At 35.9% G+C, this 23,740-nt stretch overlaps 1 protein-coding gene across 9 annotated transcripts in view; it reads left to right on the top strand.

Moving 5' to 3' along the window:
- Positions 1-23,740, top strand: part of DMD (dystrophin) — a 1,657,593-nt gene that overhangs the window by 292,602 nt on the left and 1,341,251 nt on the right. For all 9 annotated transcript variants that reach the window (XM_029929473.1, XM_029929472.1, XM_029929470.1 and 6 more), the window contains 2 exons: positions 4,915-5,038; positions 18,769-18,856. In XM_029929473.1, the coding sequence (XP_029785333.1) occupies positions 4,915-5,038; positions 18,769-18,856 (212 nt within the window). The remainder of the gene's footprint in view (positions 1-4,914; positions 5,039-18,768; positions 18,857-23,740) is intronic.

Below are 23,740 nucleotides of genomic sequence, written 5' to 3'. Positions count from 1 at the left end.
TCTAAAAGTGTTTGAAGAGTTCTTTTTGAATGACGTTTATATATCATCCAATTGAATAAATAACTTTTTTGAAATGGATTAGAGGGGATGGTAAATGGTAATTATAACATATGTGTCAACAAGACCAGTGTAAATTCCGGGACTGGTAGGAAACTTTCTACAGCATAGGTCTTAGCACATCTCTCCCAGCTGCAATGCCAGATGTGTACCTTTAGTAAAGGTTAAGTTTCATGGACCTGTAGGTGGAAGTGAACAGTCTTTCTTAGAGAGTCTGAATTGACAGGGTATGCGACCAAAGAGATCAAGTCTAAAGGGGGAATTTGACAGTGGATGGTGGATATTTATATCTCACCTTTATGAGTCAGAGTGTATTTGATGTGTAATTGGGTCAGACTGACTTAAAGGAAGAGGGACAAGTTTGACCACAGTGGCCAAAGTGGATTATGCTAAGCAGCTAAGTTTCCAAGACAGTAATGTTCTAATGGCTGGGTAAATAAAAGTCAGTGACATATTTTACTTCTTTGGAGTAGGGAAAAAATTTAAGTGTGGTTCTGGGCTCCCTAAGAAAGTTGAAGTGGGATTTCATTCTAGAAGGGCTTCAATAAAGGCTAAAAGAGAATATAGGCTTAAGTAATCTGTATGGCCAGATAAGGACTGTATTGAAATTTTGGTCAGTATGCTAAAAAAAAAAAAAAGGGACGTTTTGAGGGATTTTATGAATGGGGGTAACATAATCAGATATGTTTGTTTGTTTAGAGAAAAAGGGGATGGACAGAGGGAGAGGGAGGAGAGACTCCTGAGCATGTTCCATGTCCACTGTGGAGCCCGACATGGGGCTTGATCTCATGACCATGAGATTATGACCTGATCTAAAATCAAGGGTCAGCCACTTAACCTGTTGAGCCACCCAGGTGCCCTCCGATATGTTTTTAGAACTTATCCTTTGCCAGTAATGCATGGACTAGATGGAAGGATTCCAGAAAGTTTTCCAGAGCCAGTTGAGAGGCTATTGCAGTAGTTTTGTTACATTTAATGGCAAGGTGAATGAGGATACCAGCTGTGGAGACCATGAGAAGCAGAGAGATTCAGGAGAAATAGAATGTTTAATGGATTAGGCTTTGTGATTGATTAAACATGAGAAGGTAGAGAGAGGAAGATGTCAAAGATAATAGATGGTGATGCCATTTACAGATCTGAGGACCACTGGGAGAGTACCTCTTTGGGGACAAGAGCAAACAGTAAGTCTTGACGTTTTATGTTAAAGGAGCTTTTACAGCAAGCAACTGGAGACAGCCAGTATGTTCGGGTCATGGAGCCATGGAGCTCAGAAGGGCTTGAATTAGAGATGCATATTTCAGAGCCATTGACACATATAGATTGCCACCGATGTCATGAGCATGAATAGCTTGCTAGAGAAAGAGTAAAAAAGGGAAAGAAGATGATTGATGACTTTAGTATATAAGTGAGTGGAGGAGGATGATCCTGCAAAGAAAAAAATTACCGGTGATCATAAAAACAGAAGACAAAACAGAATAGAGTGGTATGGAGCAAAAGGAGGAGGATGTGGTCAACAGAGTCAAATGTTTCTAGATAGCAAGAACTTGAAACTCTCCATGGGCTTTGGTGACATGATTGCTATATTGAGCAATGTTTTTGTTGAGAAACAACATTGAATGGAAAGAGTGAAAAGGAGGTAGAGAACTGACAGTAAACTGGATAACTCTTGAAAAAAAATGTGCCTCTGTAGAAGATGAGAAAATGGTTGGAAGAGAATATGAGTGTCAGGAAAGAGTTTACTTTAAAAAATATGAGTCAATAAATTTAAATTTCTATATGCAGAATTTACTTGAAAGTCAAGGGTTGAATTTACAGTAGACAAATAACAAATATTTGAGAAGCTCACATGCCCAAGAAGAAGTAAGAGAGTAAAGTATCAACTGCAGGTAGAGGGACTGACTTTAGATAAAGAGGGGAAACTGGTTCAAATATAAGAGAAGAGAATGACAAGGGTGCTCACAGATAAGATTGAATGTTTGGATGTAGGAAGTGGAGGAAATTCTAGGCTGATAATTTTACTTTTCTTGGTGTAATAAAAAATGTCATTTGTGGAGAACTGGAGAAGGATGATGGGTTAGTGCTTTGAGATCTTTCGAACAAAGTCTAAATTGTTCCTGTGGAGAGTGAGAGTTCAAGTTGAAAACAACTAAATATGGCAGAATCCTGGGTTTGTTTGAGGCCATTGATCATTGTGTTCCTCCAGGAGTGGATCTAGGGACACAGATCTAGGTGCAGATAGTTTATTGGGGAAGTGATCCCAGATGCAAAGTGAAGTGAGGTTATGAGAAGAATAAAGGATACACACATGGGTTACTGCTAGAGGTTACTAAAGAGGAATCCTTCTGGGAACCTTCCAACGCACTGTGTGCAACTTTTATCTTGATGGTCATGCTGAAGGGCAAGGGAGCTGCGATTCTTGTCTACCGACTCCCAGCTCTCACTTGGTAAGTGTCACCCCAGTGATATTAACATCTCAGTACTTCTGCCCTGCCCCATGCACCGGCATGTGAATGCCTGTAGACAGAGAGAAGTTTATACTGTAGCAGAGGAAAAGCAAAAATGATTTTCTGAAACAGTCTGATGGAAAACATGTGCTGAATTTTGTAGGTGGCTACATGACTAGAGTTGATTTAATGAGTTAACATCAAAGAGAGAAAAGAGGTGTTTAGAAGCCTGCAGCAGGACTGTATTTCATCATCGCCATTTTGAATGAAGAAATAGGAAAGCCAGTAACTGAACTTATGGGGAAAAAATATAGGGAAGATAAGAATCACCATGTATGATAAAATAAAAATCCATAAATATTTACAGTCCACATACATAAGAAAGTTTTGACATTCAGTGACATAGGATTGGAGTCAAAATCTCTGAATTTAAATTTCTGTTCCTTCAGTTTCTAGATGGGTAACCTTCACTCGGTAAATATCTGTTACTCTGAACTAGACTTTTTTTGAGGTGAATGATAAAACGGTAAACAAGATGAATTAAGTTCCTTCTCCATGGTTCTAACAGTCTGAGATCAATTAACTTAATTTCTTTGAGCTTCCATCGCTTTACATGAGCAGAGAGATTAATAAGACCTATCATGGGCTTTTTTAAGAACTTAAAGAGAATATGTTTTTGGCAGTGTTTTCTGTCCTATGAAGCTCTGTATAAGCTTAATTTTAAAACACTAGCCTGCAAATAATATGTACAATTTTATCAGGTTTATATGATTTAAAGCCCTGAAATTTGAATTCAGGAAATCAGCTTCTACATTTGTGATTGTGGAGAACTGGCTTAGTGATGGTTTATGTGAAAAATTTTGGGAAGTTTTAGCTCAATTTAACGTCAGTGTGAGTTAAAAGTCTAATGTGGAAATCAAAATATTGGACTCATAGGCTGCATATCCAAGAAGATAATTGTCTATTCATTCCTGATTGTACTAAACACAACTCACATGATCTCTTTAGGAACGACATTTTAAAGAAGATACCAGCAAGCCATGGAATTAGCTGTTGAAGTAATTCGGAGTAGGGTTGGGCACTGTCGGATATTTTCTAGGGGATTTAACGAATTGATTTCAACTATTTGAGGGTGGTATTGGATAAGAAGATATTAGCATGGTGATTAAAGTACATTACTTGGTGTCTTAAATTTTATATTTTTACTTTTGTTCTACTTTGCAAATTGCCTGTAAAAAGTGAGTAAGTATTTTTCTGGGGACTGTATATGCCTGTTGTTTTAATAAACTTGGAGTAGATGATTTCTCAGTTCTCTTTTCATAGATTCTTTACAGGTGCTGATAAAATCTAGGGCCTCTTTCTCAAGAAAACATGCACACACGTTTAGAATTGTGCCTGGAATTTCAAGTGACGCACAAACTCTACCCTTGCAAGCTATCCATGACTCTCCTCCCATCTCTGCTTTAACTAGATCTGAATGACCTGATCGAACAGTAAACTCCCATTGGCTCCATAAGTCTCTGCAATAAAAGAATATTTGAGAATATCAGGGTATATGATTCGAGGTCTATTGCAGCATAACAACCCAACCCCAAATTTAGTGGCTTAAAACAACAGTTCTTTATCTTTTGTTTTCTGACACTTCTGCAACGTGGGCAGGGTCCTCTGCATAGTTCTGAGGCTCTAAGTGGTATCAGGTGGAGAATTCATTTGGTTATATTCACCTGGTGTTTCCGATGGTTCAACCAGGTGAAAGAAATCTTTCTTCACGTGCGTGGTGCCTTGTTCTCTTTCACGTGGTCTCCCCACCTGGCTAGACTGAGCTTCTTTAATGGGCCGTTGGAATTCTGAGGTAATAGTTGCGTTTTCAGCGCATGTTCCAAGAGAGGATCCACAGCACAAGCGCTTATCAAGTTTCTGCTTGCTTTCCCCTTACTCATATCCCATTTGCCTTAGCAAGTCCCAGGGGCAATTTCAGAATCTGTATTGGTGGAGTTACACAAGGGCATGGATATCAAAGGTATGGTTCACTGGGAGCTACCGACCGGAATTGTTTGTTTACTGTAAGTACTTTCCAGAAAGGAAGAGGGTTGTCTTGGGGAGCAGTAATTTTTCAACCCATGCAAACTTTCAGACAGAGGCTGATTGATAGCTTATAGGAGATGCTGTAGGGAGGCAATTGCTACATTGTGATTAATAAAATAACCTCCATGATCATAAGACTGTAGATCAGAGCTAACTCCAAATTCTGAGCCTAAGTAACTAGGGAAATGGTAGCGCTATTAACAGTAACAGGGCCAGCAGGCAGGAGTCTCAGATTGGAAGGAGAATGGTAAATGTGAATAGATTGCATTTTTTTAACAGAAGAAAGAGATACTCAAGAAATAATGACCCTTATTTTTTCCTGTCTTAGGTTGGACGTCGATATAACTGAACTTCACAGTTGGATTACTCGTTCAGAAGCTGTGTTGCAGAGTCCTGAATTTGCAATCTATCGGAAGGAAGGCAACCTCTCAGACCTTAAGGAAAAAGTCAATGTAGGTTATGCATAAGTTTTATGTATTTTCCTAAGTTTTGCTGCTTGTAAACTCTGTGCTTTGTACTATCTCATTATATCAGTTGAAAAGATCAAAGCAGTATGACATAATGCTTTAAAAGATACCTTTCCTGGTTGTGCTGTGACTGAGCAGGAATGCTTCTCACAAGCCTTCTTTAACTTCTATATTACTTAGCTGTAAAGTAGCAGTTTTATAACATGAACTCATGTGGATTTTCCTTCCTGTCTTGTTCTGTCGCCTAAAGGCTGGGACTTCACAAGCTTGCAAAATAGACTCTAGACCGTTAGAGATACTATACTTAGGACCCTGTTTATGCTATAGCTATCATCAAAAAGTTATTCTTTATACTCATTAGTACTTGTCATAACAGATTTGTGTTTTCCAGATATTGATGTATTGCATTACCATAACTAAAAGATGTCCAGCCTCTTTCAATATTTATTTGTAGCAAGAGGTGGTTTGCTATTTTTATTCCCTACTGAGACATCATAGTTTTGTCCTTCACAATAGGGATTTTTATTAATTTAATAAGTGCTGCTTTATCTTCAAGGACATTATCAGGGCTTTGATAGTTCAACTTCAACGATTATAACACATCCATTTTGGCAATTGTTTGTGAGAGAGTTTTAACAGGCAAAGTAAATACTTTGTAGTGGGCAGGCTAAAGAAACAAATATTCTGAATGTCAAATAATTTTAGATTATAGGAAGGTCACATGAGTGGATAACTCTGCTTTATGTTTTGAGCATTTGGTTTCATCTAATACAAACTCCCTTAGGTTGTTACAAATACAACACTATCTTAGATACAAGCTAATACTTGCTGTGGAATTGGAACTTTTGAAGAGCAAAAAAACGGTTTTCTTCTAGGAGAAAATAATCTATTTTTAGGCTGCTTGATGTGGGGACAGACTATTTCATCAACATGTCTCAGAGTTAACTACTTATGTATTGGAAGGTTATTTTAAATACATTATTAGTTATATATAGTGTTCTTAGTATAATGATGAACTATTACAAGTTTTAGGAAATGAGCACAATGATGTGAATGTTTAATTTGAAAATTAAACTAGAGAATAATATATATGGTAGAAAATTAGCAGAATGTGTTATTTCAAAGTATACTTATCCAACGGTATATTCTTTGTTAGGGTTGTAGGGGGAATTTCTGTGAGTGGAAAATTACTTAGAGAAATGAACTCTAAATACATTTTAAAGTTCATGTGACAAATTTGGCCACTGAGAGTATAAGTCACCTTGGGCAGACATTTTATTAGCCACTTTAAATTTTTTAAATTATCTTAATAATCTACTTATTTGTTTGTCATCCTATTTCTGTATCTTAAAACAGCTCTGATCAAGCAGGGAAATTGAGTTCCAGCATTTCAAGAATATAAATTCAAAAATTTCCTGTTATCATATGGTTCCCTAGAAGCAATTTGCATTTAATCAATAGTGTCAGCAATGACAGACTGAAAGTGCTTAAAAAAAAAAAAGCCCTCCAATGTTGTCTGAGTGGTTTTCGGGTGCCTCGTGAGTCACCTTTATCAACTTCTACTCTCATTTTCGGAAATAACAACAGCATTCTTAATTGCCTACTAAAGTAGGCTATGGAATGATTTACCTAGACATTTCCTTTAGGCTAAATATAATATATATGTATTAAAATCTGTGAGAGAAATACATAGTAATGATGATGGATATGCAGTTTAAGCGTACATTAGTTTTTATAATTCTTCACCTGTCAGTTTATGTAACTTATTTTGAACACATGGGAAGCCCATCTCATGTACTTGACTGGTATTCTTTTTTAGGCATCCATTAAAAATGGCTACATATTACCCTCTTTTTCTTTCACTTCTATCATCTATTACTTTCAAGTGTTTTCAGCCAGTTAGAATATCCTCAAACATTATCACTTCAGTTTTATATACTTTTAAACCTGATGTAAATTTTCCTTACCTATTAGCCATGTGTTTTATCCATATGATCAACATAATGAATTTAATTAAAAGTTGGATTCTAGGGGACATTTCTTTTCAAAGTGGTCCCTGGACAACCAATATTGGCAATATCTCTGAGTTTATTAGAAATGTGTGATTTCATACCTAGTGAAGAAGAATTTGCATTTGTACAAGACCCCGAGGTGATTTGTTGGTACATAAAGGTTTGTGAATCAGTACTCTAAGGCACAATCTGAGACTTCACTAGACTCCTAGATATGTTTCTCATTCTGTTACCGTTACCACAGTTGAGAATTGCAATCTGCCTTAACTGGTAAAGCTACTCAACGTTTTGAATTGAGCATGTGGTAATATACGGTAGTAATTAAAATAACAAAACAGTGTAGTCTTACTGCAAGGTGCTTGTGCACCTGTACAGTGTTCTCTTGAAAGCCTTCATACCAGCTGTTAAGGTCAACAGACCTTGGGCTCTTTCTGGAACCCATGCTCACTTGATACCAAATCAACTTTTATTATTTATTTATTTAGTTGTTAGTTTGTTTTTTGGGGGGGTTCATGGACATTTTATTTATTTTTATTTATTTTTAATAGTTTATTGTCAAATTGGTTTCCATATAACACCCAGTGCTCTTCCCCACAAGTGCTCTCCTCCATCACCACCACCTCCCTTCCCCTCCCCCTCCTCCTTCAACCCTCGGTTTTCAATATATTTGCACCAAATCAACTTTTAAACAAGTTCCACTGGGGGCGTCTGGGTGGCTCCGTCGGTCAAGCGTCTGACTTCTGCTCAGGTCATGATCTCACCGCTCCTGAGTCCAAGCCCCCACTTAGGACTGTGTGCTGACAGCTTGGAGCCTGGAGCCTGCTTCGGATTCTGTGTCTCCCTCTCTCTCTCTGCCCCTCCCTTGCTCAGGCTCTGTCTCTCTCTCTCTCTCAAAAATAAATAAACATTAAAAAATTGAAAAAAAAATAAACAAGTCTCGCTGGAAATCTTCAAGCCAATTCTTTCTACATTTCTTTTACTTGTTTTATCTGGGTTTACCACACAGAACATAGGTCTCTGTGTGCATCTGTGCTTTCTTATATCTTCATCCCTTTGCTCCTTTACACTCAGTTACCTTTGCCTCACTTCTTTTTCATGCCTTCCTGCTCTCAGTCCCTGTGTACTCTGAAACTCTTCTTTGGAAACAAAATTTCTGTCCTGTGTACTCCTTGTATTCATACAAGGAAACCAATTTGACCCTCGAGAAGACCACTAAGACTTGTGACTCTTAGCCACTCATTGAAATTTGCTAATTTCCTCACTTCCTATGGCCAATTCCAAATTTACTGCTATCTATGTAAAAATATCTTCCCTTGTATTTGATGCCCAATAGCCATCACGGTTTTATAATATTTTGTTCATTGGAGACTTTGGCACCAGGATCACCGTCTCCTCCACCCAAGTTGTGCCTTCATCCATAAAAATCTCAGACCTTATAGGCTGTCCTGCTGTCTCCCAAAGTTGCCATTTTCCTAATCTCTTCAGTTCAGCTACCCACTTGCATAACTATAGATGTTTCATTGCCAGATATTACTCTCTTTCTGAAATACCATGCTTACGCAGATTGCTTGGTACTTCTCCCTAAGCTTTCGATGCATTTCTACTACATTTTCTTCACTATTTCTGTCAAGAGTTATTTCAAGTTTTTAGTGGATCTCCTGAACTTTCTCCCACCATTTATGATAGATGACTTTCCCTCTTATTTTAAGATAATATATCCCAAATTATTTGTATTTGTGCTCATATTCCCTTTTACCCCTTTTTGCCTTGGTGGAAGAGATTGTGCTTTGGCTAGTCAAGTCTAATCTGTGTGTATGCATGTGTGTGTTCTCAAAGTCTTCACTGTCTTTGAACCTGCTTCCATTCAGCCCTATGTATCTTCAATAAAACCCTCCTCTCCTATAAACACTTCAGACTATTTTTGTTCCTTATGTTATTCAGGTTCTCTGCAGGACTAGATTCTATTAACAAACTTCTCCTTCATGAAATTCTTTATGCTCTGGGTTTATGCGATGCCATTATCTATTGGTGACATTTTGGTCATTTGTTCTATCTCCGTTTTCCTTTAATAGTGATTTTCTACACAGTTATTGCTGTGTTTTTCTTCTCTGGATTATCCTCAGTTCTTCCCATTCAAATAATATCTATTTTTCTAATGACCCCCAACTATGTATCATTAGCTCATGTCTCCCCTAAAGCCCAAACCCATTTATTTACTTGCCTAATAGACTTTAATTGCCTGAAAACTTAAAATAAACCTCATGATCTCCCTAGCCCTCCTTTACTTGTTTCTTCTGACAGCCTAGTCCAGACACCTAAAAGCTAACTGGATCATCTAGATTATTTTTTTCCTACCATTTGCCAATCTACCCAAGTTCAATTAATTTCATTCCCTTAACAGTTCCTGAAACTGTCCTGTTCACTCTGTTTGCATCATCACAACCCTGATTAAAGCCAGTATCATGGCTTATCTCTGTTTAAAATGCCAGTCCCTAGCTGGTTTTCCCTGCCACTAATGTTGTATTCCTTTAGAAGTTTTCACAGCACTTCTGTCCAAGTGAACTTAGTAAAACATGAATATTAACCCGTTATGCCTCTGTTGATATTCATTTGAGAAAGCAGCCATTGATAATTAGGAGCTGGCTTGGCTTCTTCAGTTAGTATGTAGAGGTGCTCACTGCTGTGCTCGCACTAATAGGTAGTCTGCGATGTTTTCCTCTTAAATATGCACAACGGCTCTGAATGCCAACACCAGACAAGGCCACTTCATGATTGTGATGGATCATGACAAAAGCATGACCATTTTGTAATCATGTTTCAATGCAGACAAAAATGATAACATTGTGAAAACCTTCCTAAGTGACGCCTGTCCCCCATAGTCACTGATATGACAAATTGTGTTGCCTTACTAATCGTAGCTTTCGCCTCTTTACATTATTCATGTCACCTAGATAAAACCTTTTATGATACCCAGTCATAGAAGCACCTCTGCTTCCATACAGCATCTAATTACTTCCTTGACCACCCACCCCCCACCTTATATGTGCACAACTCCGATAAACTCTAACCATTTTCTTACAGACCTACCCCATAGATCCCTATTATATGCCACCTCTCCTGTTACAGCAAGTAAATCAACCTAACTTTGTGAATCTATAGGCATGTTCCTTGTGGCCTTTGGCTGGAAGGCATTGACACGGTCAGGATCTTCACCTTGCCTAAAGGATAGCATGATGTCATTCCTTTTTACTTAACCAAACTGATTTCTGGCCAATATCACATTGATTAGAGTGCTGGTTTCTAGACATTAGGGACAGGAGCTTAGTTCGGGTTTGTTTTTTGTTTGGTTTGTTTTGGCTTACTTTGGTTTTGACATACCAGTGCCTAATACAGCGCCTGGTATTTAACACAATTGATGTTTGGCTATAGGAAATAAGTGATTTTTTTTTCACTTCCTCAGGCACATTTTAAGTCAAGCTCTGCTACCAATATGAAGGCTCTAACAACTTCTGAATAAACATTTGAGTGAATAAATTACTTTTTCTGCCAAAGGGCAAAACTTCATTATAGAATGTTAAGTGAATAGAAAATTAATTGCTTCTAAAGTCACGGTAGGCCTCTGGGGAATCTGGAACGTACTTTCATATTAATTAGAGAAGATGTCATGAAAAGAGGAGGCTTTTAAGAGATGCCGATAAAGAAGGAGGTAGAGGTCATAGAGTGTTTTTAATCAACTTATTAGAGAATCAGTAAACTTCCCTTCTTTGTAAACTTTGCTTAAAACTTAATTATGTTTCTTTTGTCTTTATATTATTATATAACTCAGTTGCCTTTTGTTTTACACTTGAAGTTAAACATCTTATTAGAATTTTAATTGCCTGATACTGCCAAGAGTTATTATGGGGTTTTAATATATTTCAAAATTAATGATACATTCCTTATGGAATGGTTCACTGATGCCTTTTTTAGCTTCTCTATTCTTGATAAAATCTGTATTAGATACTTTAGAATCTGAGTAGCAGCTTCTAAATATATGTTTACATATTAAGCATATATTGACTGAAGTATTTGATACTCTCAAGAAAAATCATTTCAAAAGTATATGTTCTATTATAAAATGTAATTTTAGGAATAAACATACTGTGTATGTGTATGTGCACACACACACATACATATACGATGAACAGAGATAGAGAAACAGATATAAAGAAAAGCTGGAAGAGTTTCCTGAGGAGGAAAGATTAGAGAAAGATAATAACTTCTAGGGCAGAGATGTTTTCCTGAACAAGGTGATTTCTAAAAGGTAGTTTTAGTTATTGGTTCTTCATGTTAGAAGAAGCATTGTTCCTGGCAAGAAGAAAATTGGTGCCCTTCATGGAAAATCTTTCTGTATGGTGGTGGTGAGAAGTGAAATCTAACTGGAGATACTTGGACTAACATTGAAGATGAAATGCATAGAATAAAATGAATGTTATGGTTGAAGAGTATTCAGATGATACTTTGGCCTTGAAATCAAGGGGAAAGCTAATATATAAATGTGTTTGTTTATATTTCTATCCATGTATCTATGTGTCTGTCTATAGAGAAAGAGGAGAGAGGGAAAGCAAGACATAGAATAGGAGTAAAGGCTGAAGATGATTAAACATTTGCAAAATATCTGAGAAAAATATAGCCCCCAAATTTCTGAGACCAATATGGAGTTGTTACTCTTAAATTTCTAGTGATAGCAAAACATTCTGACCTGTCAGCATGGTATGACACGATCTGAAAATGCAGGAACAACTTAGTTAAAGTACTTTAAGCCATGCTCTTATCTACTAGCCAACTGGAAAGCTTGTTTCTCTCTTCCTGAGGTCCAAAGCATCCTGGTTAGTACCACAGTCAAGAAACATTCTCTTTGCTTTCATTCACTTTCAGTTCTACATTTTAAAATCTCCAGTATGAGTTTGGATCAGGGGTAATGTATTTTTAGTTTCTTCCTTATGAGATTCTTGTCTTCACAATCTTGAAATTTCATTCCATTTCTGTGACACCAAACCTCTTCTAGGCTCTCAGTTTGCTGTGGCTTTGGCATGGAGTCCACGATATCTCAGTGAGGATGCCAAAAAAGTTGGCTGAAATTTTGTTTGGTAGACTATCGTTGGGAGTTTACACTCCCTCTAGGTTTTGCAATATATTTTTTCATGATTCCATAACAAATATTATAAGCATTGTATTCTGTTTTTTCTCTCTTTGTTTTCTTTTCCTCACTGAAGATAAGATTCTATTAGGTTTTGACTTAAGCAACTTTATGTGGTACTATTTGTCTTCTGTTTCAGAGATTGCTTATTACTTCTCTCCAGACTTCATAACAGTCCTGTTTGAAAGTGGGCCACTGTGCCCAACTCCCCATCTCATCTGCATCTTCTAGAAGTCTTTCATTTAGTCTAGCTTCCCTTTATTGAGTTTGTAGCACCTAGCCTCCTAGGCTGGTTCTGTGACCACTGTATGTATAGCTACTAGAATTTGTCTTACATTCACACCTCCACAGAGCATTTTAACTGTGGGGAGGGTGAGAAAGAGAATAATACTCTATATGGAGGCATTATGCTACAGTGTACCTCACCGTATTATTCATGTACTCTGTACCAGGCCCTGTCTCCACACTGGACATGACATGAAGAAGGAAGGATACAAGGACACCTGATCTTATACAATTTCTTTTCGTTGGGAAAGATGAAAACTAAGAAAGATTAATATTTATTTTATAGAAAGTTATTGATAAATGTCAAAGACAAAAGTAAAGGAGGAATGAGGGCTGGGAAGGTGTGTGTGTGTGTGTGTGTGTGTGTGTGTGTGTGTGTGTGCATGCACACGCACGCGCTCGCAGTTAGAGTAGCAGTAGCAGGCCTCCCTGAGAAAGTGACCTTTATGTAAAGATCTAAAGGCAGTGAGTGATTTATAGATAGCCGAAATAGGAGTGTTTCAGGGAGATGGAAGAGAGAATGGATAGGACTTAGGGAGGAGCATGCCTGGAGTGTCAGAGAACAACAGAGTGTGGCAGAGATGAAGAGTCATGGTATTTAGTCACAGATGAAGAGGTCAGAGAAGTTAAGGAGATTAACACAAGATGGGCCATGGTTAGTACTTGGACTTCTATTCAGAGGGAGAATGGAAGCCGTAGGAGAGTTGAGCTGACCTCTATTGTTTCTAGCTTCTTCAGTCTGCTGTCTTGAGAATATACCATCAGAGGGCAAAGGTGGAAGTAGAAATACCATTTATTAGGCTCTTTGGAAACATCCAGACCACTGAGTGATGATGGAGTTTGTCTGTTTTGCTTTGTGTTACTAGTGTGGTAGTAGTGAGCCCAGTAACAACAACATTTTCTGGATGTGTTTTGAGGTTAGAATCAACAGGAGTTTCTGAGGGATTGGATATGGGGTTTGAGAGAAAAATTACAGTCAAGAAGGGTGATAAGCTTTTGGCTTGAAAACATGAAGTTATAGATGGAGCCTCTAAGCATCTCTACAGGGAGGTGTGAAAGAACCAGCCCTGGAGATTGAGTAGCGAGTGTCCTTGGGGTAGGAGTAAAACGGCATATTTTTCATCTACGAAAGCAAATTAAGACATATTTTGAAGTATCCGCTAAATCAAATTATGACGTTAAGTAAGTTGAGAACTGAGAATCAGCCACTGCATGTGGAAGCTTGGGGGCTAATGGTGTCATTAATAGCAACAGTTTTGATGGAACTGAATGAGGGAATAGACGAGAGGACCAGTTTTTCTCTTTTTCTCATTCTCTTTCTCTTTCGCTTTCCTTTTGGTTCTTCTTTCATCATCTCTTCTGCCATGGGCGAGTTTGTACTTTGCAGTGTAGGCCTATAGAGGGCCAATATTTCTCTTTGGTGGCACATGGCTGTTTATTTTTTTTATTTATTTTTTTATGTATGGAAATTTTCTTATTTTTTTCATTTTTTAATAGTTTATTGTCAAATTGGTTTCCATATAACACCCGGTGCTTCTCCCCACACGTGCCCCCCACCATGACCATCACTCCCTCCCTCCCTCCCCCTCCCCCTCAGTCCATGGTTCGTTTTCGGTATTCAGCAGTCTCTCATGATCTGTGTTTCTCACTCTCCTCAGATCTCTTTCCCCCTTCCTCTCCTCGTGGTCCCCTGCCAGGTCTCTCCTGTTAGACCTATGAGTGCAAACACATGGTATCTATCCTTCTCTGCCTGACTTATTTCGCTTAGCATGATACTCTCCAGTTCCATCCATGTTGCTACAAATGGCCAGATGTCATTCTTGCTCATTGCCAAATAGTATTCCATTGTACAGATAAACCACATCTTCTTGATCCATTCATCAGGTGATGGACATTTAGGCACTTTCCATGATTTGGCTATTGTAGAAAGTGCCGCTATGAACATTGGGGTACATGTGCTCCTATGCATCAGCACTGCACATGACTGTTTAAAGTAAGGGTTATGCCTTCCCTTTTCCAGAACCATGTTTCTTTCCAGACTTTTCTTGTGGTGGTCATGTGGTTTTTATTTTACTTTTCCTTGCATTTTACATATATTTTTCTGAGAAAATGAGAGAAGGTAGACGCATTAGGAACTACTAATCTAATTTATTTTAAAATAAGTTCATATATTTTATTTTAGCAAGAATGCATATGTGTCGAAGTCTAGGAAAAAAGGGAATTTCAGTGCTGTTTGTTTAGTAAACTTCTTGAACACTTTGTGTATGTGGTGACTTGAACCATTGTCATAGGTTTTCGTGGGCAAGGTACTCTAATCAATTCTTAGATCAAAATTCATTCCTAAACTTGTTTTTAACATTATTGAAATCACTGTTCATCAGAATGCCCACATGTGGCAATTTGGGCCTTTCTCCGTTTATGGCATTCCCTTTGTTACAGCTTAATTATTTCTAGATTTCCATTTTACTATGTAAGAATTGTCCCAGTTTGGGAAATAAATTATTTGAAGAGCCGCCTTTAATCTTCTCAGAATCCCTGGAGGGTAGGTATCTTTATTGTTATTTTACATAGAAAATATCGAGGCTCAGAAAGGTTGAATCACTTTCCAAATGTCAAACAGCTGGTAAGCAGTGGAGGCAGGATTCAAACCATCTGAGAACAGAACGACTCCGAAACGTTTCATTACCTTCTTTACTGTCTTCTTGCTACCCTAAATCTCCTCATTTTTCATCAACCACATATAACTGTGTTTGAAACTAAATGTTTTCTGGACTCTCTACTGTGTTGCTCGTACCCCCCAAGGCACCTCTGTGCCACTATGTCTCTTTATTTTCCAATATTCCCCCTGAAAGTGATGTTACTTAACAGAACCCAGATAGCATCTACACTCTTACAGATAATGTGGTGGCCGTTAAATGCTTCTTTCTCAGACCTCTGTCTCTATTTATAACGGTTACTCAGTTTGTGTATAATAGACATCCAGCAACGGGCCACTGTAATTGAACTGTACGCAGAGTTGCCAGTCAGCCCGTAGACTGTCGGTGTCCTTTCTGAGTAATCAGTCATTCCTTCTGATACCTTGGAGCCCACACTGCATTAATGGTTAAATATTTTGAATATCATCTCTGACTACAGGTCACTTTTGCTGTGAGATGTAGTCAGATAGATTCAATGCTGTTTGATTAATTTCCATTGGCATACACTTGGAAGCAGCAGAGTATGTTTGAAAGAGAGCTGAACTTGCAAATAGATGATCAGGGTTCTAATATCGGATGTAAAACCTTCTAATTCTACGATCTTGTATATATGACTTAATCTTGCTGATGCTCCATTTTCTCTGGTATAAAAGAAGATAAGATACTGCTGGTTCCTTCTAGCCTGCAGAATTATTATGAAATATATATGAAATGATGCATAAAAACTGTAATTGGGTGTGTGTGCCTCATTTTCCTCCTCTGTCAAACTGTAAGAGCAGGAGTGCCTATTCCATAACTTACTGTTTTGTTGTGGTGGTTGTTTCTATTATATGTATATTAGAATAACTGGAATACTGTGATTAACCAAACTAGATATTTAAGCTAGTTACCCCTGAAATAATCAATTAGAAGTTTTTCTTTCTATTGGTAATACTAATTGATTATTATATTATGTGCTTAGAATTAAGATTGTGATCATGACACTTAGAAGGCCATTGATAATTTTTCATCACTTAGACAGTATGGTGCTCTGATTCTACCATTTATATAATTTCATATAACAAAAAGCAGAACCTCACTGTAGTAAAAATAGAAACTCCTCTGACAGGAAAGTATACCTCTAACACTGTTTCACTTGGAGAATACCAGTTTGTTGTTCTTATTCTCTTGGAGACGCATAGTCTTTTTTCTTCTCTCTCTGACCCCACTTTAGCTGATGTACAAATGTGGAACACCCCAGATCCTCCTATAGATCTTGGTAGTTGTGGATGTTATATATACTTATTTAGAATCTGCTTATTTTTTCTCTTCTAAAGTGCTCAGAGTCCGGGGCAAATAGCATTTACGTTTTAATGGAGATTCAATTTAAAGTATTGAAAACATGTGCCAATAAGCTGCCTTCTAAGACCAGAACATTTAAAAGACAAAAATTGAAAGTTGGGCAAATGGGAATCTTGGAATTTCTTCTAGATTCTTATATTTAACAAGATGCTGTGGCTACTTTCGTTTCATGGACTTTTCAATTCTACTAGAAAGTTAGGACCTTCCGGGGTTTTGCAAATACTTGTGTCAACAATTTGATAGTGTCTTTGTAAAAACCACTTTCAAGGTAACCCAAAAGTTTCACCTGCTAATTGTTATGGGACCCTGGGAGCATATAATCCCCAAATACCCCAGTCTGTGTGCTTTGAAATTTTCAAGTAGAATTCAAGATACTCAAATGGATCTATCACTTTTAGACTTTCCTTACTGATGACACAAACCTGAATTTTCATTTGCTGCCCTTGATAGGATAACATAAAAGGTATTTTTTTCTAGATAGGGCTCTTAATACTTAAAAAACAAAAAACCAAGACTATCCTTTTAAAGCATTTTATTTCCTTATTTATTTTGCTAAATTTTAATTAGTATTTGGTATGTTAATTGTTTTCCTGATTGGATATATCCTATTGTCTGTAGGGCTTTTATTTTTTTTAGCATTTTGTCCTCTTGACCTTGAATCTAGTAATCCTATTTCATGAAACTCTTTATAAAATCAGTTTTAAAAGCCCTCCTTTCAGTTGTGGTTATTTCTTTAAACTGGAGAATTTTTTTAAATATTTAAAAATGTATGGATTATAGTATGAGCACTATCATCATTTGGTGTGCTTGGGAAATAGCCTGGTCTAGAAAGCAGATGATTACTTCTTTCTCTGAATGTATTTCTGATGTTGCCATACTATCTGTATATTTAGTTGATACATCTTTCTGTCTTTGTTTGCTTTCAAAGGCAAGACTACCGTGTATCATTACAATTGGCACTTGACAAATTGTGGCCTTTTAAATTTATTATATTTTTAATTTATATTGAATTCTATTAGATTAAAAATTAGTTTCTTCAGTCACACATGCCACCTTTCAAGTGCTCAGTACGCACATGTGGCTAGTGGCTACTGTACTGGACAGCACAGATGTATACTATTTTTGTCCTTGAAGAAAATCCTATTGAACAAAGCTCTGCAGAGTGTGAACGTATCGATTATATCCCTCCCATCTGTGCTCTAGTATCACACCTTGGAATATTTGTTTAAATGCCCGGGGATCTAAATAAAAATTTGAAACAGAGTCTGCTGTGGAATAACCTATCACAAACTCGGGTGAAATCTTTGTATGATACTAGTACTTTGTCGCAGGAGTGTGGCTCTAAATATATGTTAAATTCCTTAAAGCTTGCTTTGTTCTGTGAATAGTTATGCTTTAGGACATAAAGCATACTGTTACAGCCTTATTTTTAATGACTATGGTCATACAGTTCTAATGCATTATATTTTACAATACGGTATTTTATGTGATCTTGAAAAATATCTCTGTAGAGACATTATTAGCTAAATCCAAGGGTATCAAATAGTAGTTCTGTTAATTTAAATAATTGTGCTTTCATTGTTCAAAGGTTGACTCTCAGGAGAAATCACCCAAGGGATTTAGAAAGCATTTTGAAACTGAATCTGTTTTTCCTTGAAATGGGAGTACTTTTAAAGTTTTAGAGAGAAAAAATAACCTGCAGTCTTGTGTTTCGATAAATATGAGTGTGTGTTTTTATGCTTAGAATGCTCTTCCCTTTTTATATACTCACAAGATGTTTTCCTTTGATTTTTAATAGAGAATACATAAGTTGTTAGGAATAACTTCAGTGGTATGTGTTTAAAAGACAAATTCTGTTTTTAATTATCTGTCACTTTATCCTTTGATCGTTTCTCACGATTTGCTTTTGTTCTTTCTTTTTGCAGTTTTATATTAAAATGCATCAGAAAGTACTATGTAAAACAAAAATAATTCAGAGTAGAAATCTTATTAAAGTAGTAGCAATTCGATATGAAAATGGCTTGTGCTTTGTCATTTTGATGCTTCTGGTGCCAAGAAACTTGAGAAAGAAGTCTTTAGATTCACACAATAAGCTGACAGAGTGAAATATCTTAAGACTTGAAAGGGCATGTAGAAGTTATAATTACTGTGTAGCTTCACAATCCTTGTATTGAAATACTTACCTTTGCTATCGTGCTGCAGGCCATAGAGCGAGAAAAAGCGGAGAAGTTCAGAAAACTGCAAGATGCCAGCAGATCAGCTCAGGCCCTGGCGGAACAGATGGTGAATGGTAATTACACGGAGTTGATTTAGATAATCTTCTTAGGGATTTGATAAACACATAGGTTCATATTTATCAGCTGAATTTTATCAGACAAGCACTTCCTGAATGCAAATTTAAATTGACGTGAATTTGTGATTTTTTTTGTTATTCTTTCTTAATGCTAAGGAAATTATTAGAGAAAATTCATCATTGAGTCCAAAGGAAGAAAATGGGATGTGCTAGAATATGTTATCCATCTAATGCAGCGAAATCAATTTTAATGCAAATCCTGCTAGCATTTGTCCAAATAATTTAAGAAAACAAGGTTTTCAGAAATCATTGGGAAATATAAGCAATCATGTATTATGTGGAAACTGATTGTCATCTGATTTTAAGTAATTCTTGATATATATTTTTCTGAACAGACTAAAATTTTGTGTAAGGCTTCATCAGCATACCTGTTTGCTAATAATATATTTGACATTTTCTCTGTTACTTTTTATTTGATTTTTTTTCATCCTTTTACAAATGTCTCCTCAGGGGGAAGTTTATTTTTTAACTTCAGCTGTTTTTGAGTAAGGTAAAAGGACAAAGCTAACAATTTTTTAAAGAATGAATTAAAATTAACTTTTCTGAACAAAATATGTTATTGGCATCACTTTGTGAACAAACTTCTTTGAAATTTCTATCCTTTTACTCTATTCACTTAAAGGTAGAAGTAATTTATGAGGCTCAGGGATATTTTCAGACAAGGTTTTTTTTTTTAACATTTTCACAGATATGTTTATAAGAATATAATAACCAAATGTACAAATGTTTTTGTGGTGCATGTCAGCTGTTTTGAGAACCTGCCTGCATTCTGGAGCATAAATTTTGCGTATGAATTATTTTTTTGCCTTAATTGCCATGTTGGCATTAAAAAGTTCATTGATCGTCCTAGGAAATCAATTCATTTTTTTTTTCTTTTAATGAGCCCCATGACTGTGTTTGGTTAACAATAAAAACAAGCAAACACGACAGCTAAGGACTGGGTTAACAAGTTAATGAGTACATCGACAATGGAAAATACTGAAAGGTTATTGTTTAGATGTATGTTGCTGGGCGGTTTAACTGATGAGTTTGATAACAGCATATTCATATTAAATGAAATTGTATGATCTAAAAAATGGTCTTGTAGTGCTTACGCAATTTCCACCAGGAACTATATTATCACTTTTTTTTTATTTTTATAAGCCAATGTAAAGTCTCTACTTTTCAATGGTCTCATTTTATAATCACATTTCAAGCACACTTTACCTCAAATCATTATGCAAAACAGTTAAAATGTTGAAATGAAGGGAATGGCTTTTTTGGTTGTTAAAACCACAGGTAGGATTAAAATGATTATATGATTAGTGATCATGTAATTTTCTAAATTATTGCCCTCATAGCTCTAATTTTTGGCGATCTCAGAAAAATCAAGACATACACTAGGTCCTTAACAAATATACATTGATGAAATTCTTAGCAAAGCAAAGTTAAGGCAGTAATGGAGTTAATTTTGGTCAGAGAATAATAATACTTCTAAGGATAATGCCGACTTGTGTGGAGAGCAACGAGCAGTAAGAGGTAGAGTGTGACATGTGGCATTCCTTACTGGTTGACTATATTGATCCAGTTTTAAGCTTCTTACCTGTTAGGCCAATAAAGATAAGGTCTAACTGTTACATGATCAGGCTCCAATTTGGACTATAACAAGAGGATAGCTGTGATGCTGCATTCAATCAAACAATTTCTATGGTTACTAAAACGTAGACTCAAAGATTGTGACTTCTCTTTCTGTTCTTTTTGGTCTTATACAGAATTAATTTCATAATACTTATTTTATATGATTGTGCAGTTTGTGAGTTAAGACAGGCACACAGATACGTGCCTGGAGCACCTCTCCAGGTGTTGTTTTGTTGGGACTGCAAACCCTAATTTATGATAGTTCCAGGAACATAGAACCAAAAATCAGAGTTAACTGATGTGGCTCACAGAGCTGACAGACAGACTGAGGTTACATTAACCCAGCTTTCCAAAGCATAATTTCAGTTAAGTTTACAAGCACAGAATTTCCTTTCCACATTTAAGCCGTGGAGTTAAAATAAAACTCATAACCATATAAAACACATATATTCTTACCGTTTTATTTATGGAAAGGAAAATAACAACTGAATGATGTACTTCATTTATGACTTCACATCAATGTTTATGTCTTTTAACCACATGTACCTTGTCCTCAAAAATTAAGATAAAGAGAAGTAATTCTTGCATAAGATTAAAATATTGTGCAACTAATACAAATATTTCTACAGTTTGTTTTATTGTGCTCACAATATTGACATATATTCATAGTGTAAAATATGTATAAAGAATGAAATAACTATTTTAAAAGCATTTTATAAATGCTACATTTTCTATGTATGTATGCATACTCAGAGAACTGAATTTTTTACTTCAGATATTTTACCCTAAGATTAAAGTGCTTTTTTTAAAGTTCAGGAATGATTTCAAAATTCCTCTTTTAAATTTTCCTTCAGAATGAAAATCTAAGACATGGAATAAAAACCGCCTCTCAATACTTAACATTTTACATCAGTTTTGGAACAAAATGGCACATCAGACATATTTCCAAATCACTTTTTACCATTTCTAAATATCTATTGAGAGAATGAATTTTTAGCATCATCTAAGAAATGCAGAAAACAAAACCTATTACTCTTGAGGGCAATTTCTCAAAGGAAATTAACCAAAAGAGGGAGTGTTCTAAAATTTTTAAAGAGTAAGATTACCATGATGCCAATATAGAAGTGACCTTGGTTTGATGTCACAGAATTTTGTTCAAAATCAATTTTAGGACAAAACTGTTTTCAGGACACCATTTGTCCTGAAACATGTTCTTGTAACATGTGTTTAGTTTTGCAGGGTCAAGTAGAACTTAGGATCGACTTAAGATAAATTTTATTTTAACTGTATTTTATCAAATGCAAAGGGCTTTTAGTAGAATATTAAAGTACACTTAATATAAAATATAGTGTGAATGTTAATTATATTGTGAATTTTATACTAGAATGATGTATATTTGAGAAGTATGTACAGATTCAGTAGGAGACTCTTATTAATTTATTTGGAACCTTTTTTTATGACCAAAAAAGGGAGGGTGAATAAAATATTTACATACTTAAAGGCTTGGAGGAGCATTTTCCTTATGGATGTCCCGCTTTTTTGGGAAGAATGTAAGTGATGTTCATGATCCTAATAGGCTAAAAAGAGAGGCTGCAATGTTACTAACAGAGAGAGTGTTAGCTTAAAACTCATGTTTCCAAGGTTTTGACATGGATTTTGGTATAATTAACGGGTTTATCTATTCCTTAACTATATTCTTTCTGAACTAACATTAACTTTGTGATTCTTGTCAGCATCATTTGATTGAATAAGGATGGGAATAGTTTGAGAGGGTGATGGATGGCGGAGAGAAATTCTTATTAGAGAAGTTTTCACACATGTAATTTTTATGAAGCTTATTGTCACTGTGCAAGATGGGAATAAAAACTTCAGTCTCAAGAAATTGTTGGCTTCTAGAATTTTAATGACAGTAACTGGGAGACGACACTGGGTACCTCGTGATCTAATTATGTTTTCTTTAGCTGTGTTATACAGAGAAGGAGGATTTCCAAATTTGTATTTATTTCTTTTTTTTCCATGGATACAGTGTAACCTTTAGGTTTTAAGGTTTGTTTTTTATAATTTTTGACATAAATACAATAATGGCATAATTAAAATTTTAGAAAACAACAACTAAATATGGTAAAGAATCTTGCTACTCTATCATTACTATTGATATATAATTAAGGAATCCTAATATCCTAAGGTTTTATGTCAGTTTTTTTTTTAACTCATCTGCTTACCTCAAAGCAAAAGCTTTGCAGTAGATGAGCGAGATTTCAGGATTTCAGGACAATCTAGAATATTTTTATATATAAACATTTTCTTATTTGTTTTACATTAGACTTTATTCTTAGTTTTGTTTGTAAAATAATGTTCTTGCATCTATATATATTCTCCTTAGCAGCCAGGTATAAAACAGATGCCTGGTTTAGATAAATCGTTTTCCTTTATTATTAATAAGACTACCAAGAAAATAGTTATATCAAACCATTTATTTGAAAACGTGCATAAACAAAGCTCAGTTTCCTCGGCTTTATGTTTCCCCTATAAAATTGTTTCACTACAAGTTGCGAGAAGATACTATAATTTTCTAACAGGGCTAGTGATATTTTCTACCTTAAGCTGTGCTTCACTTTCAATTTCTAATTGTAGTTTTATGTATGTTAATTAAGAGTCTGAAGACAATCACATTAAGGAGATGTTTAAATAAAAGTAGTAATTATTAGTATATTAGACTAGAAGAATATCTCAAAACCATTATCCCTTGAGTGTTAGATTATAGTGTTTAAGATGATACCTACTAGTAAGTCGGCTGAGGATTATAATTAAATAGTACAGACTGATAACACAGACTAGAACTCCTCTTATTATTAACTACATAACTATATTTTTTGTTTTTTTTTTATTTGTAGCTCATTAAGTACCTCCATGAATGATGTCATTTGAGTTTGGGCAACACAGTTTTGTCAGATTGATAAAGACAAGGATTATAGTTAGTCTCAAAGCCATACCTCTCATTAGCTTCTCTTCACATCATTGTGAAGGATTCTCAGTGACAATAACACTTCTAATTAGATCTTTTAATTGGGAGACATTTCACAAGTGGTCCCTGTACCAATGGGGCATGGAAACAGTACTGTCTGCAGTAGTCCAGCCCCTCCGTCATAAATGAGTCGCTTTCCACAGTTGCACCAACTGTGGTTTTCTGTCTCTTACTCTCCT

The sequence above is a fragment of the Suricata suricatta genome, chromosome X, assembly GCF_006229205.1.
Source record: "Suricata suricatta isolate VVHF042 chromosome X, meerkat_22Aug2017_6uvM2_HiC, whole genome shotgun sequence".
NCBI classification, from domain to species: domain Eukaryota; kingdom Metazoa; phylum Chordata; class Mammalia; order Carnivora; family Herpestidae; genus Suricata; species Suricata suricatta.
This window is presented reverse-complemented; position numbering and strand designations above follow the sequence as displayed.